Consider the following 14,093-nt stretch of genomic DNA (forward strand, 5'->3'; position numbering starts at 1 on the left):
GCCAGTCCCCAGGTCCTCAGCCTTCCCTGAGGGCCCATGCACCTTGGCTGAGTAGGGGTAGTATGGCTCCCTCAAGATCCCAGGAGATGCAGACCCAACCTTTAGAGTCCCACTGCCAAGCCCTGGCCCACCTGCTGTCACAGGCCCTTGGTAGCTACATGGGTACTTCTCTACTTCATCCCTACCTCCAGGCTGCAATATCAGTTCCTCTTTCCAAGAACTACCTATTGGGAAAGGCATGGTCCACAGGGAGGGAAGGAGATGGGCTGGAGCAGGAACACTGGTCTGTGTCTACAGGGCAGGCACCCCAGCCTTTGCTCACAGACGGGCAAAGGTGTCCCACTCCCAGGACCATTGTACTACCCTAGAAACGTACTATAGAAACACACAGCATGATCCCTTGTGCAGAGTAGCTATGGGCTGAGGGTCAAAGCCAAAGAACATCTGGTCCCCCAGAATGTGACGAAGGGCCATGGCCAGAGGAGGTGTCTGATGTCTCAGTGTCCAGGGCATAGGCCTGTATTTCTGGTGGAGTCAGGGAGGAAGAAGGTATCAGGAAGGACTGGAGGAGGCTGGCCCGGGAAGCCCACAGGAGCCCAGAGGTGGGCACAGGTCCCTCCAGACAGAATGGAGTGGCCCTAGGAGCCAGCTAAAGCTGGGTCTGCAGGGAGCCAACATCTTGGGAAAGAATGACCCCTCCCCCACACACTCAGCAGACAATTTCTTGAAGATCCATCTCTACAACTTCCTAAGGGGTCCAGAATGCCACCCACCTCTCTGACAGGGAATGATCAGATTCCCACAGAACCCGAGGACAGCATTGGCTATGTAACTTGGAGTCTCCAAAAGCAAGAGCCACTGGTTCATACATGAAGGCAGAACACAGTATTTCCCCCATACCTGGTGGCAGCCAACCCCTGTGGGAGTGGACTGAATGGCCCCTGGTCACAAGGTGACGCAGACCCAGGCTCTGCTGAGCTTACTGAATCTTTTCCTGGGACAGCACTGCCCATTGCAGTCAGAGCCAACTGGCCCAGCAGAAGACCACTCTGCACTCTGCACTCCCAAGCCCAGCCCTCAACTCCCACCCACACTGGGCTTCTACCACTTGCAATCATAGAATCCTTCCCAGCACTGTGGACCACTGTGCACGCAGGGCCGTGGACATATTCAAGACACATGTTTATAAAGCAGGTGACATGCAGGTACACAACTCGACTGGTGTCTAGTGACTTCCACCCCACACAGACACGCGCCAGAGACAAAATCTGGCTGGAGGGGTGTCTTTGTCTTCATGAGGTTCTTTTCCCAGCATGTCCTGCCAACGTGCACTGCATCTATAAACTGGAAGACAGGCGATAACACTGCTTTTGTAACCAGAGCTCATTTCCTGAGTGGTGGGGAGATGACAATGAAGCCAGCCCTGCCCAGCGGATAAGGCCTGCGGCTGACCTTGTAAACCGAGGGCTGTGCTCTTATGAGCTGATTCCAAGCTGTTAGGAGATCGCTGCCCCTGAGGGCCATTCAAACCAACACAGTATGGGCCCACACACCTCCAGCACAAGATACCTAGCCCTCCTCCTGGGATTTTCTGTTCCCCTGACCACACAGGCCTGAGGGCTTCTCCTTGCTCTGGACTGAGGCTCAGGCTTCTCTGCCTCTGGGACTTTGCATGTGCTATTGCTGTGGCCTGGTCACACCACGTTCATCTTTCTTTTTTTTTTTTTTTTTTGTCTTTTTCATTTTTATCGGTACCGGGGATCAAACTCACGACCGCCTGCTTGCAAGGCAGGTGCTTATGCCGCTGAGCTAAATCCCTAGCCCCACATCCATCTTTTTTCTAGGGTCCTTACTAAGTATCTGAGCACTCAAGAGCTCTAACAGGAAATGGCTATCCACTGGGCAAGCCTGAGACAAGTACTGAGGTCTATCTGGAGATCTGGTTTATGCCACTGAACTGCTACAGGCCACAGGATGGACAAGGCATCAGGGAAGAGGCAGGCAAACCCTGGGCCTCTGGGTTGTGGCCTCACGAGAAGCCTCCATGGCAGGTAGCTAACACCTATCCCCCGCCATACTCCACCACTGGCCCTAACAGTCCTCTCAACTTCCAGCCTGCCCTGAACCAGTGCAGATAGTGAGCTAGATGGAGAAAGACTGAAAGCAGCCAACATGAACTTGATCCCTGTGGAAGACACAAGGTCATGCTGGGTCAAAAGATTCACAGGAGATGAGGAAATAGACCCCTGGCCCACAATGAGGCCCAGATAGGTGGGTGGCCCACTCAAGGTCACATAGTGAACTGAGTCACAGGCCCAGCATGCCTTCCCCCAGCACCCATATTCAGCCTAAGCAAAGCTCCCTTCTACCCAGGCCTGGAAACTATAGGACAGGCCCTGTCTGGACAATCAAAAGACTTTTCACCTAGAGGACAGGTCAACTGGCCATATCAGGCCCTGCCCCCCTGGGCTTCTCCATGTACCAAGAGTGCCCACCCACCCCAAGAGACCTAGTACTCCCAGCAGCCACTGAGGTAGTATAGGAAGCTGGGGATGTCCCAACTGCAGGGGGCCACTCGTTGAGGGGAGCCAAAGTTGAGAAGCCTCATAGAGCAGACCCCAGAGGCCTCTCCCAGCCCCTGCCCTCCCCTAAATGGCATCACATGCATAGAATTCACTCAGCAACATCACAGGCCCTCAGAGTCACCCAGAGGAGTCAGTTTCTTGGGATGAAGGACTTGCACATATAGTGGCCCAAGACTCTCAGTTCCAAGAGACCTTAACATTGTTGGAGGCCAACCCCAGCCTTCCTCTGCCAAAGGCCCAGTTCCAGCAGGGCTCCATGTACTCCAATAATAGCCCCATCAGTTCCTAATTCCATGGTCCCATACCAGGCAATGGGACCCTAGGCTGACTGGGTCCCAGTGGAGCAGGGACACTGGCCTCGCCCTTGCTCCCTGGAGGAGGTCTTCTCTCTGGGCCTCAACTTTCAAAGAATCTGTGTAGGACAGATGTCCAAGCTATCTGAAAGAGAGTGGGAAAGGCAGCCTCACACAGGCACTGCAGGGGACCTGGGGGTCTTCACCACAGTTCCTGTCAGTGGGCTGTGTGCGCAGGAGACAGCAAAAGGCTGCGGCTGGTCTGCTTTTCTCACAACCCCCAACCTCTGGCCTTTCTACAGGACGAGTAAGGGGTCACTACCCTGAGTGGGACACAGCAGCCACTTCCATAACTAGCAACACCTCACCAGAAAGGCAAGATGAGGCCCACAGCCAGCCACTGCTCACCCACCCAGGAAGGGGTCCTCCCACCTGTGCCTGCTGCAACCCTGCAACGAAGGCACAGCAGCCCTGATTTCAAGAAGTGGCAAAGCTCAAAGAGATCAAGAGCCTACAAGCACCAGCACATAGAGGGCAGGGGCAGGATGCACGTCCACCACCCCACACAGGGAGCAGAGGCGGCGGGGGATGGAGACAGACTGGTTTCCACACCGTGAATTATTCAGTGGCTAATTCTGCTCTTCAGAGAGAAGTGAGTCAGAGCCCTCCCACAGCAGAACAGAGAGCAGGGCAGAGAAGGGGGCAGAAACCAGGGCCCCTATAGGCTGCAGGCATCACTGCCCTCACTCCATCCTTGCCTTGAAAGCTAGAATCCAGGCTCACTGGAGGCTGAGGGGGGTAAGTTCAACCCTGGGTGCAGTCCAAGCGGGTAACAGTCCATGGGCTGCAGGAAACAGCCACCAGGATGCCCCAGGGGCAAGAAACAGCCACCAGGATGCCCCAAGGGCCTCCAGACTTTTCAGAACTGACAAATGGGTCCAACCCTTGGGGCAAAGAACTTTCCAAACAAAGCTCATGCTGCTTCTGCAGCACTCCTCCAGGGAGGGGAGAGACAGTATCACCCCATGGCCACTGTTCTGGGAAGCATGGAAAAAGTATGTCCCTCCTCCCAACAGCTCCTTGGCCAGAGGTTCACAAAAAACCTCTTCAGGCCATCTCTGGGCATGCCAGGGCCAATCCTTCATCCCCTCTCTAATCTGCTTAGAAACACCATCAGCTGGTGGACCTGGGATCAGGTAAGCAAGGGAGCAGGGCAGCAAACTTCCCATGGTGCCTTCAGCCTCCACTTCCGGTTGCCCTCTGAGTAAAGGAGGCAGAGAGAACACAGCTGAGGGGGGAGGTGCTACTTGCCCCCAAACACTGGATTCCCATACCACCTAGACTCCACTGTGATCACCAGACATAAACCCTAACATGCACCCTGGGTGACCATTCACCTTTGTCTGGAATCCTGAAGTAAATGCCCCTGGCCTTGCCCCCTGCCCTACACTCAAATGACAGCTAGGGGCTGGGGTGGCATCCAGACTTGGCATGATGCCAAACATAGGGCTCCACAGGGAAAGAAAGGGAACCCAAGGGGCCTCCACTGTCTTTAAGTCTGCCCTTTCTAGTTTTCAGACTGAGGCCCACCTCGCTGCACCTCCCTCCCACAGCCTGGCAGAGCCTGGTGTCCCATAGCCACATAAGACAGCATGTACACCCCACAGCCTGACCACAGAACAGAGGGTCATTACCGGCCACAGAGGGCTGGCGTCCACTCAGGGTACTCACCCACCAACAGCCTGTCACGGGATTCCCCACCGAGGCAAGAGGGAATGACAGTGCCCAGGCTTGGGTTCTATTCTGGGGGCCATGGGTAGGGGGTTCTGCTGGAGAAAAGCGCCAGGCCGCCCCCGCCCCGGATGGAAACCGGGACATGAGGCCAAAAGACGCCCCATGAGGACCCAGCAGAGAATCTGGTAACATGGGAGGGGAAGAGACAATCTGGGGGACCCTCGAAGAGGGCATCAGGGGCCCAGAGGGGAACTCCAGAAGGAAAGGGATTGGGGGTTTCCAGGTCTCAGGGGCAAGGGCCGTGACCCGGAGCCTGACCCCGCGGCCAGGAGCGCGCGTCACCTGCTGGTAGTCGGCGTCCTCGGGCCGGAACCGGCTGCTGGTGGCCTCCCAGTGCAGATCGAAGTGGGGCAGCCGATGCAAGAGGCTCACCCACCAAGGTGCAGCGTAGCTGACCCCGGCCATGGTGGCCGGTGCCTCGGCCGCACGGGCTTTTTTGCTGCCCGGGCACGGGTCTCAGGGACCCACCGACCCCCACCTGGACGCCTGCATCGCCCAGGAGCTCCTGGGCCCAGCCCGGCCCGGCTCGGCCCGGCTCGGCCCGGCTCGGCTGCGATCGGCTCGGCTGCGATCGGCTCCGCTCGGCCACCCGCTCCTGCCGCCTCTTTGTTCGCCGCCGCCGCCACCGCCCCCTCGGCGCCCCCGCCCGTCCTCATCTCCGCCCCCGAGCTGCCATTGGCCTGGCTCCCACAAGTCCGGCCCCGCGCCCGCCCCGCCCACCGAACCTGTATTCCAGTTACCATTCGCTGTTCTCTCATTGATTCCGCCCTTCAGCGCGCCCTCTCGCATTTACTGAATTTCCATTGGTCTTTTCCCCATTTGCCCCGCCCCTGCATTCCTCCGCCTGCCCACTATCCAAGTGACCCCCTCCCGCCTTCCACACGCAGATCCCGCCTCCAACCCTTTATTGGCTCGCCAATAGAGGCTCCGCCCACTCCCTTGATTTAGAGAGTGAGGGATAGCGCCCCCGGAAGACTCGAGAACCTCCATACCCACACTGGTGCAGAGGTTATCTGAGGCCCCGGAGGCCAGAATCTGGCTGAGTGTGCAGTTTTCTCTCTTTGGTTCGACCATTGCACATTTGTGGGGGTCTATCCTGTAGGCCATGGACCGTTCACCCAGCAGCTAGCTGGCAGGCCAATACATAGTACTCCTCAAGTGAACCCAGTGGCCTGTATGTAGGATGGGCAGACTGGCTCATCACCTATGGGTGTGTGCTCTTGGGCAAGTTATTTAACTTCTCTGTGCATCAGTCAGTGTAGAGCGCCCAGAGCAAGGCTGGGTACCTAAGGGAAGGCTGATGGTGCAGCTTGCTTCCTATAGGATAGCCCCCAAATGGAGAAGAGACCCAGGAGTGATGGTGCACATCTTTAAACCAACTACCCTAGGAGGCTGAGGCAAGAGGATGGCAGGTTTGAGCTAAGTCTGGGCAGTTTACCAACTTATCAAGACTGTGTCTCAAAATAGATAAGAAAGCCCTGGGTTCAGTCCCCAGTGTACACACAGACACACACACACACACACACACACACACACACACACACACACACACAGTGGAGTTGAGAGCAGCCAGAAACAAAGGATAGACCAACAGCAAGTGCCAGCCCTGGCTGCCTCCATCTCCTCCCCGGAAGTGTGAGGTAACTCCTTCTGGTTTGGCCCACTACCACTCTGGGACCTTGCACCAGGTCTGCTGTGTTCTGATAAACAACTTTTCAGCCTGATTTGTTGGTCTGCTGTTCCTTGCTTGACCAGCTCCTTGGGCACACAGGCCTGCCTGACAGGCTGGGAAGTGGCTACCCAGTAGGCCTGTCCTTACGCTCCTATGACTGCCTCGACATGCCCGTTTTCCTGTGATAAGGCCCTGGGGCATGAGGCCTTTGCAAGCAAGGCTATGATTTCCACCCTCTAATGTGGAGACACCGCCCAATTTAGAAAAAGTACTGTTCTCACTACCTAAAGGCTGCAAGTCCAGAGAAGCAGGGAATTTGGGCTCAGGCTTCTCTTCTCCAGTGCAGCCAAGGCTGCTGGGAGTGAAGGGCAGAATGAAGTCCCTCTACCCCCATGGTCAAGGCCACTGCTAGGAGTAGGTTGGTAACTGGCAAGGTAAATACTCTTCTCTGGCACCAGGTAACTGCTGGCTGTGAACAGGTAGACTAGGCAGTACTCCTACCCCAAGTCCAACCCACTCTGGGCACCTAGCCTGTCCCTTCACCTGCACGATGGGGACAGTAGTCCCCTGCCTCTCCCCACTGATTCTGACCTCAGGGTTCTGCAGCTCCAGGATGAGCAGCAACAGAGGCTATCCATATGGACAGGGAAGTTTCTGGTCCCTCTTAATTAACAGCAGCTCTCATGGCCCCCAAAAGAGCCCCTGTATCTTTGCTTTGCCCCAACTCCAGTACCCTAGCAACAGCCCAGCTCTGCCACAACTCATGATTAAAGAGGAACTCCTTGGATCCAGGAGTTCCTCACAGCGTTTCCAGAAGCTTCACAAAGTTGGGCTTTTTTTTTTTTGAAGCCAGAAAGCCTAGCCATCATATGAAATGATAACTCAGGTGTAATGGGGTTAAATTCTGTTCTCCAATGAGATTTTTAAGTCTTAATTCCTGGTATTTGTGACTTCATTTGGAAACAGATTAACCAAATTAAGATAGGTCACATAGGATTAGGGTGGTGGCAGTCCCAAACTGGATGTAATCACAGCACTCTGGAGGCTGAGGCAAGAGGATTACATGTTCGAGCCCAGCTGGGTGACCTTAGACCCTGTCTAAAAAAAATTAAAATTAACAATTTGTTAAAAAGCAATATCTTTTTAATAAAAAGAAATTTGGACACAGAGACTTGGAGATACAGAGATTCAGAAGAGGCCTCTAGACAATAGGACCAGAGACTGGAGTCATGTGTTCCCAGACTAAGGATGATTAGAGCTAGAAAGTGTGGAGAAGTCCGAGAGGTCTCTGTTCCAGAGCCTGTCTTGATCTTGGATGTCTGGCCTCTAGAACTGTGAAACACTATATTTCTACTGTTTAAAGGTATCCATTTGTGGAACCATTACAGCAATTAGAGAAATGCATGGGGCTGCCCAGAGAAGTGTGCTTGGCAATAAAATGGCGATATTAATACAATGTGTTTGGAAGGAAGAATGATAATATGATCATAAGAAGTGTCCAAGGTGGAGAGAAAGAGACCTCTAACATATGCTCTGCAGTGGCAGCCCCATAATCTGTGCGGTCCAGCAGTGGAAAGCTGAACAGAAAAGCCCCTGGGACTGACAGCCATAGCTCCAGCAGGGCAAAGACCAAAAGAGTGTTCCTGGGGGAGAGGACAGTCCCGCAAGCCTCATCCACCTCGCCCTACTCTTGGCCGGCACTCGTCAGCCAGAGCAGTGGTTGTCCTGCCCACCTGTCCTGGCACAGCTGGGGCTGGAGGGTAGGCTTCATATGAGGCCCAGTATTCTGGTTTAGATCTAGAAGCTTCCCCCAGACTTTCATGTTCAGAGGTGGGCTTTGAGAAGGTGGTTGGATCATGGGGCTGCTGTACTCATCAGCAGATTTATCCATTGATGTGTTCATAGCTGAATATGCTGTTAGGAGGTAGGCCTTGGCTGCAAGTAGGGCCCCAGGGTAGGATCTGGAAGATTAGTCTCGTTTCTGGTTCTTCCCTTTTTCTTTGCTTCAAGGCCTCCATCATGCGAGCAGCTTTCCTCTCCGTTCCCTTGCACCATGCCCCTTCCACCTTGGAGCCACCCAATGATAGATTGAACCTACTGGAACTATAAAGGAAATAAGCCTTTCTTTTGTTAAGTTAGGGATGTTGGGTATTTTGTCCTAGTGACAGGAACTTGACAAATACACTCACCTTCTGCAATTGTTTGGGAGGCCCTGAGAATCATCATCCAGTTAAGAAATCAGAGCTTATTCTGCAGCCCCTCCTTCTTCCTTTACTCCTCCCTCTTTTCTTCCTTTGAGGAAAGTAAGGGCTAGTGAGGGGAACACAGGAATGAGAAAATCTGTGAGGGCTGAGCTGTTGGAAACATTTGGCAGAAGCATCTGGAGCGAGGGAGGGGCGGTCCAGGCTAGGAGTTCCCAGGGGCTGTCCCCCAGCCAGGAAGTGAATGGCTGAGGCTCCTGAATAGCTGTCTCGAGACCTGTAGCCACTGGGAGAAAGGCCAGGCCAGCTGCACGTGCCCAGACTGGGCCAGGCCCCCAGATGCTGGGGTGAAGCCAGAACAATGGAACTCCCCGTGCTTGGACCCCATCCAGCGAGGTTCACATTTTCTGTGGAAACAGTGCTCAAGAGAATTGGCAGGGAGAGGAAAAAGCTAGAGGCCCAGTTTCTCCCCTGGCGCCAGCTGAGATGTGGCTGGATGACACTCAGGCCACACAGCCCACCCAGTGCCCAGCTCCCCACCAACACCTGGTTACTGTTACTGAGCTGCAGAAAAGCCACAGGAACATTGCTTCCGATCTGGCTGTGAGGATTCAGGTCTGTGGCTCTGTAGGCTGGGAGAGATGCCAGCCAGCAGGGTTCCCGAGAGGCCACAAAGTCAACCAAACACAACCCTGGCCAAAGATGACATGAGCATCTCTTGTTCCCCTGGAGTCACCTGGCCAACAGCTTCACCTTTCCAGAAAGCCAGTGGGAACCAGGAAATCTTCAGGGCCTCTGAGTCATCAGGAACACTGTTTCCAGCCCCAGAGCTCCCTCTGTGTCGTACTCAGAGCTTCCCTCGAGCCCTGCACTAATCTAAGGCAGCATCCGATGGGAGGTAAACAAAGGTTGGTGTGAACACTGATGACCAGAAAAGAGCCCGGGCATCCATCAGGAGATACAGCAATGCCCTCTGGTGTGGGGCAGTCACTATAGCCCCTGCCCCAACTGCCGCTCAGCCTGCTGCTCCCTTGTGAGGGGTGATTTTTGAGGCAAGGTTTTGCTAAATAATCCAAGCTGGCCTTGAACTGACTATACAGTCCACACTGGCCCTGAAATTTCAGTCCTCCTGTTACAACCTCCTGAATGAAGATGACAGGCATGTGTTCCCACTGCTAACCCAGACATAACTATTGTTGATACTTGATGAGCAGCGTTGTTGACACCTCTCTGTATTTACATATGAATAGATGGAAGAAGGGTGGGCATATGCATGGATGGATGGGTGGATGGATGGGCAGATGGGCAGATGGGTGAATGGGTAAGTGAATGAAGGAACGGGTAGCCCAGTGGGTAGACAGATGAGAGACAGGGAAGGGAGGAAAGGAGGATAAGCAGATCAGTGCTATACAATAACAATTTTACTGCAGTGTAAACAGAGATGGACATGTACTATTATAAAATATTACATTCCAGTGTTCGCTTCAGCAGCACATATACTAAAAATGCACACTTCATTTTATTTGAATGTAATAGAAGGGAACGTGAAGAACTGTTGGAATGTTGAATTTAAACTGGTTTTAAATCTGAATTCTGTGTTGTGTTCCTGTTCTAAGTTCTATTGCACAGAGCCACACTTGTGTCAAGACATCTTCTGTCCTTTCTGACTCTGAGTTATCCGTCTGTAACTCCTCGGCAGTGTATCTTACATCCTCTGCTGCGTTTACCTTGTTTTATATTGCCGTGCTTCCCACGGGCTGCTCTTTCTCTTGCTTATTCAGGTAGAGGGGAATTCTTGAGCACGCTGTCTTGGCCCTGTGTTTACAGGCTGTGGCGGCCTTTGGGGGCTGCTCTTACAGCTGAGGGATGCAAACAGGCCCCTGAGGTGGTGACACAGTAGGGCTGCATGGGGGCACTGAGCTCAGGAGGGACACAGAGGTGGGATAGGGGACCTTGCATGCCGTGCTGGGAAGTTCAGACTGGGCCCTGGGAGCCATGAGAACATGGAGAGGCTGCTAGCTGGGGTGAGAGTGGGATTTACATTTAGAAGGGGGAAGCCAGGGCAGGAGAGAACAAAGGCTTCTGGGCTAATGAAGGACTTGGAGAATGCTGACCACTTGCCCCTCAGTGCTCACTGCAGCCCCCATGGAGGAGAGCTCAGGCATCCCAGGGCCTCCCAGAATGGGGACAGCTGGGCTGCAAGCCAGGATGGGTAGGAGGAGAAGAGGCCTGGGATGGGGAAGCAGAGTAGATGGAGTAATTTCCACTGCTCTTCCACAGTGCCCAGCCAGGCTTCTCATATACAGGGACCGTGGAGGAGCAGAAAGGGTGTGGTGCGGGTCTCAGAAGGCCAGAATGGCCATGAACCTGTGGGGTTGGGCTGCAGGGATGGTGAGGGAAAAGGGGTCCCTGGACCTACAGGCAGAAGAGTCGAGGCTGGCCAGCCTGATGGGTGACCTGGGCAAGCCTGTTTTCTTACCTGTAAACAGTGACACTGGCTGTCTCTGGGTGGCTGAGATGATGCCAGTCCAGAAGCCTGCAGGCCTACCTTACACGTGTCACTGCCAACTGTTAACCCGATACTGCCTGCCTGGCTTACCTGGGGAAAGAGGCAGGAGCACCCTGGGCAGATGCCCAGGCCTTCCTGGTCCTAGAGGACTTTGGACTTTGTCCTGAGGCCCTGGGAAATCACAGACGTGCCCATGAGGACAGTATGGCTGGATTCCTTCCTGGAAACAGGGAGGAGGGGTGTGGAGATGCTCCGGACTAGGCAGACTGGCCCTGCTCCCAGGGACCTTGACCTTGACTTCTTGGGGAATCTTGAGGAAAGCACTTTCTGTTCGAAACCCAGGCAGGAAAAAGCCTCATCTGATCTGAGGCCAGAGCCCTTCCCTCAGCTAGACAATGGCTCCCCAGGAGGTCCCAAAGGTCTATGCATGTTTTGTGTCTGTTTTGTTTTTTGGTGATACTGAAGATTGAACCCATGCCTTTCACACTGAGCTACATCACCTTTTTATTTTTAGGTAGAGTAGCACTAAATTCTCCAAGCTGGGCTAAAACATGCCGTCCTGTTGTCTCAGCCTCCAGAAGTACTGGGATTAGAGTTATGTCCCACTGCACCTGGCTCTATAGTTTTTTAAAAATATAAAACATCTCTTTTTTAAAAATAGAAGTATCATTCTAGAAAAGAAATAACCACCGGGAAGAAGCCAGCTGAGTGTAATAAGCAGTCAGAATAGGAGGACCCCACCGAGGCAGGACAAGAACGGCGCTGTTGGCCTTAGGAGAAGGGAGGATGAGGCAGGCAGCAGCAAGCAGTCAGGAGGTTGCCACACTCGGGTCAGAACTGGCCGGGGCTGGCTGGTCAGGTCTCCCACTTGGCTGTGGACAGAGTTGAACGCTACTGAGGAGAAAGCCCCTGTGAGATCTGGCGGCCCTGAGAAGGCTGGGGAGTTGGGAAGAAACAAGGGTGACCCCCAGGTCTCTGGTGGGGACCCCTGTGTGACTTGTGACGCCACTCACTGGACAGGGAGCAGGGATGGGGCAGACAAGTCAGAGCTGGGACACGGGATCCAAAGATGTATGCAGCAACGTCCAACAGGTAGTTACAGGGATGGACAGGGTATTGGGGGCGGAACCTGGGGACACCCCATTAATAGATAAGTCTGAGTGCCAGGGCTAGGATGACAATCCAAAATGCAGAGAGGCAAAAGAACAGGAGGGAAGGGTGGTAGAAAAACAGCCTGGAGCAGGGGCCGTGCAGGAGGAAGGCAGGCTGGGAGGCAAGGGCAGGAGGCTGCTGAGCTGCGTTTTGTGCGGTTTCTGTGCGCTGTGCCCCTCCCCGCCCACGCGGCCTCTCAGCTTTCATCCCTTGGAAGTGAGGCCTGGGAAGGGAAGGCCTGGGAGGAAGAAAGCCCCCAGGCTGGGCCTGTGAAGGAGGCCCCAGAACCTTGGCACATGGGACCCTTCCTTTGAATCCTGGCTGTTTGGGGCTTAATTAGCAAGTAGCTCAGGGGCACCCGGTCTCCTCATTCAGTGAAGGACAAGGCACCATGGAAACCTCACCCAGGCTGCTTGGCGGGTGCCCACTAATAGGGCCGCCTCCAGGGCTCAAGGTGTTTGCCAAGGGCCACTAGTTGGTGCCCACGCAGAAAGGCCAACCTGTCCTCACCCTCACTGCTCAGATTCCAAATCCATGAGCAGGGCACAAAAGAACCATGGTGGCAGGGTGGTGGTGGTGACATTCTTTTTTCTATGCCCTCCAGGGTTTCAAAGAATATCACTTTAAAAACTATCTTGGCGGGAACCAGGAGTATTTCAGTGTTTAAAGCATGCTCACTAGGTGTGATGGTGCAAGCACGCTGGGAGGCTGAGGCAGGAGGATTGCAGGTTCAAGCCTGACCTGGGCAATTTAATGATTGAGACCCTGTCCTCCCCCCTGCCACCACAAAAAAAAACAGTTGAGGACATGGCTCAGTGTGAAGGCCCTGGTCTCAATCCCCAAGACTGCAAAAAAAAAAAAAAAAAAAAGGTGAGGGGTGCTATTTCCAGACTAAGCTAGAGAATTCCCAGGAGCACTAGTGGGAGAGATGGGCGGGTTCCTGTGGGAATGGGTCTGGGCACTCATCTTTACCTTTTCCTTAGCTCCCTAGCCCCAAGGCTCCAGGATAGATCTTACCTCTTTCCTTTCTCCTGCCAGATGTAGCAGCGGTCATCTTTGCTTTGCTGCCCGCCTGAGCCCCTTGGGAGAGTCACAGGTGCCTGTGGGCTTGTGGCTGGGGTGAAACATCCAAGCTACATTCTCACAGCCCCTCCAGGCCCTACCAGCTTTTCTGTGAGAAGTTTCCACATGAGCCATTTGCCATGTGCCTCACGGGTGAGGGGGTAACAGCCGACATACGAGTCACCGCTGGGCTTTAAGTGAGCCAGGATCAGTGGGACTCAGGGACTTAGGGAGGGCAGCCATGTGGAGAGGAGCCACTGGGCACCTGGTCTGTGCAAGAATCACAGAAAAAAAAACCCAGACACCAGCTCCTGCTACCCCTTCCCTCCTCTCTCCTCCCCTCTCAATCTCTCCTTGTGTTTCTCTTGTCATTGCTGTTTTGTTCCTAAATAATTTTTCCTGTTCCTGAAATAAAAATTAAACAGCAGTTGGAGAACCTCACTCATGTGCGCTCATTTTTGATTCTTGATGCTCAAGTGCTCTCTCATATCTCAGGAACAGAAATTCAGAGGGATAAGGGGTTCCGATATGGCAGAGCAGCTCCGTCTCCATGCCATGCTAGGGCTAAAGTCAGACACTTGAAGCCCCAGGAACAGCGTTCCAGTACCAGGCTGGCAAGGGGGGCGGGGGGCAACAGTCATAGCAGTCATGGAAAGGAAAGATTAACTGACAATCCAAATACCTGCAAAACAACTGGTCTTTACAACGGCAAGGAACAAGTGGCACAGGAATGAGAGACCTGTTCCTTTAAAAGATACATGTGTGAGGACTGAGGACTTAGCTCAGCCACCCAAAACAACAAATTTTGTATGAATTAGGTACAAG

General features: G+C 53.8%; 1 protein-coding gene across 2 annotated transcripts in view; it reads right to left on the reverse strand.

The window, feature by feature from the left end:
- The window catches only part of Ttyh3 (tweety family member 3), a 30,358-nt gene extending 25,061 nt beyond the window's left edge, over positions 1-5,297 (reverse strand). The window contains exon 1 of one of the 2 annotated variants that reach the window (XM_063234082.1): positions 4,955-5,297. In XM_063234082.1, coding sequence (XP_063090152.1) covers positions 4,955-5,077 — 123 coding nt within the window. In that variant the 5' untranslated portion in view covers positions 5,078-5,297. The remainder of the gene's footprint in view (positions 1-4,954) is intronic. The other variant, XM_003470052.5, reaches the window with a different exon arrangement.
- Positions 5,298-14,093: the final 8,796 nt, after the last annotated feature.

The sequence above is a fragment of the Cavia porcellus genome, unplaced genomic scaffold (genome assembly GCF_034190915.1).
Source record: "Cavia porcellus strain 051 isolate PalLab524CR breed Dunkin Hartley unplaced genomic scaffold, mCavPor4.1 scaffold_23, whole genome shotgun sequence".
Lineage (NCBI taxonomy): Eukaryota > Metazoa > Chordata > Mammalia > Rodentia > Caviidae > Cavia > Cavia porcellus.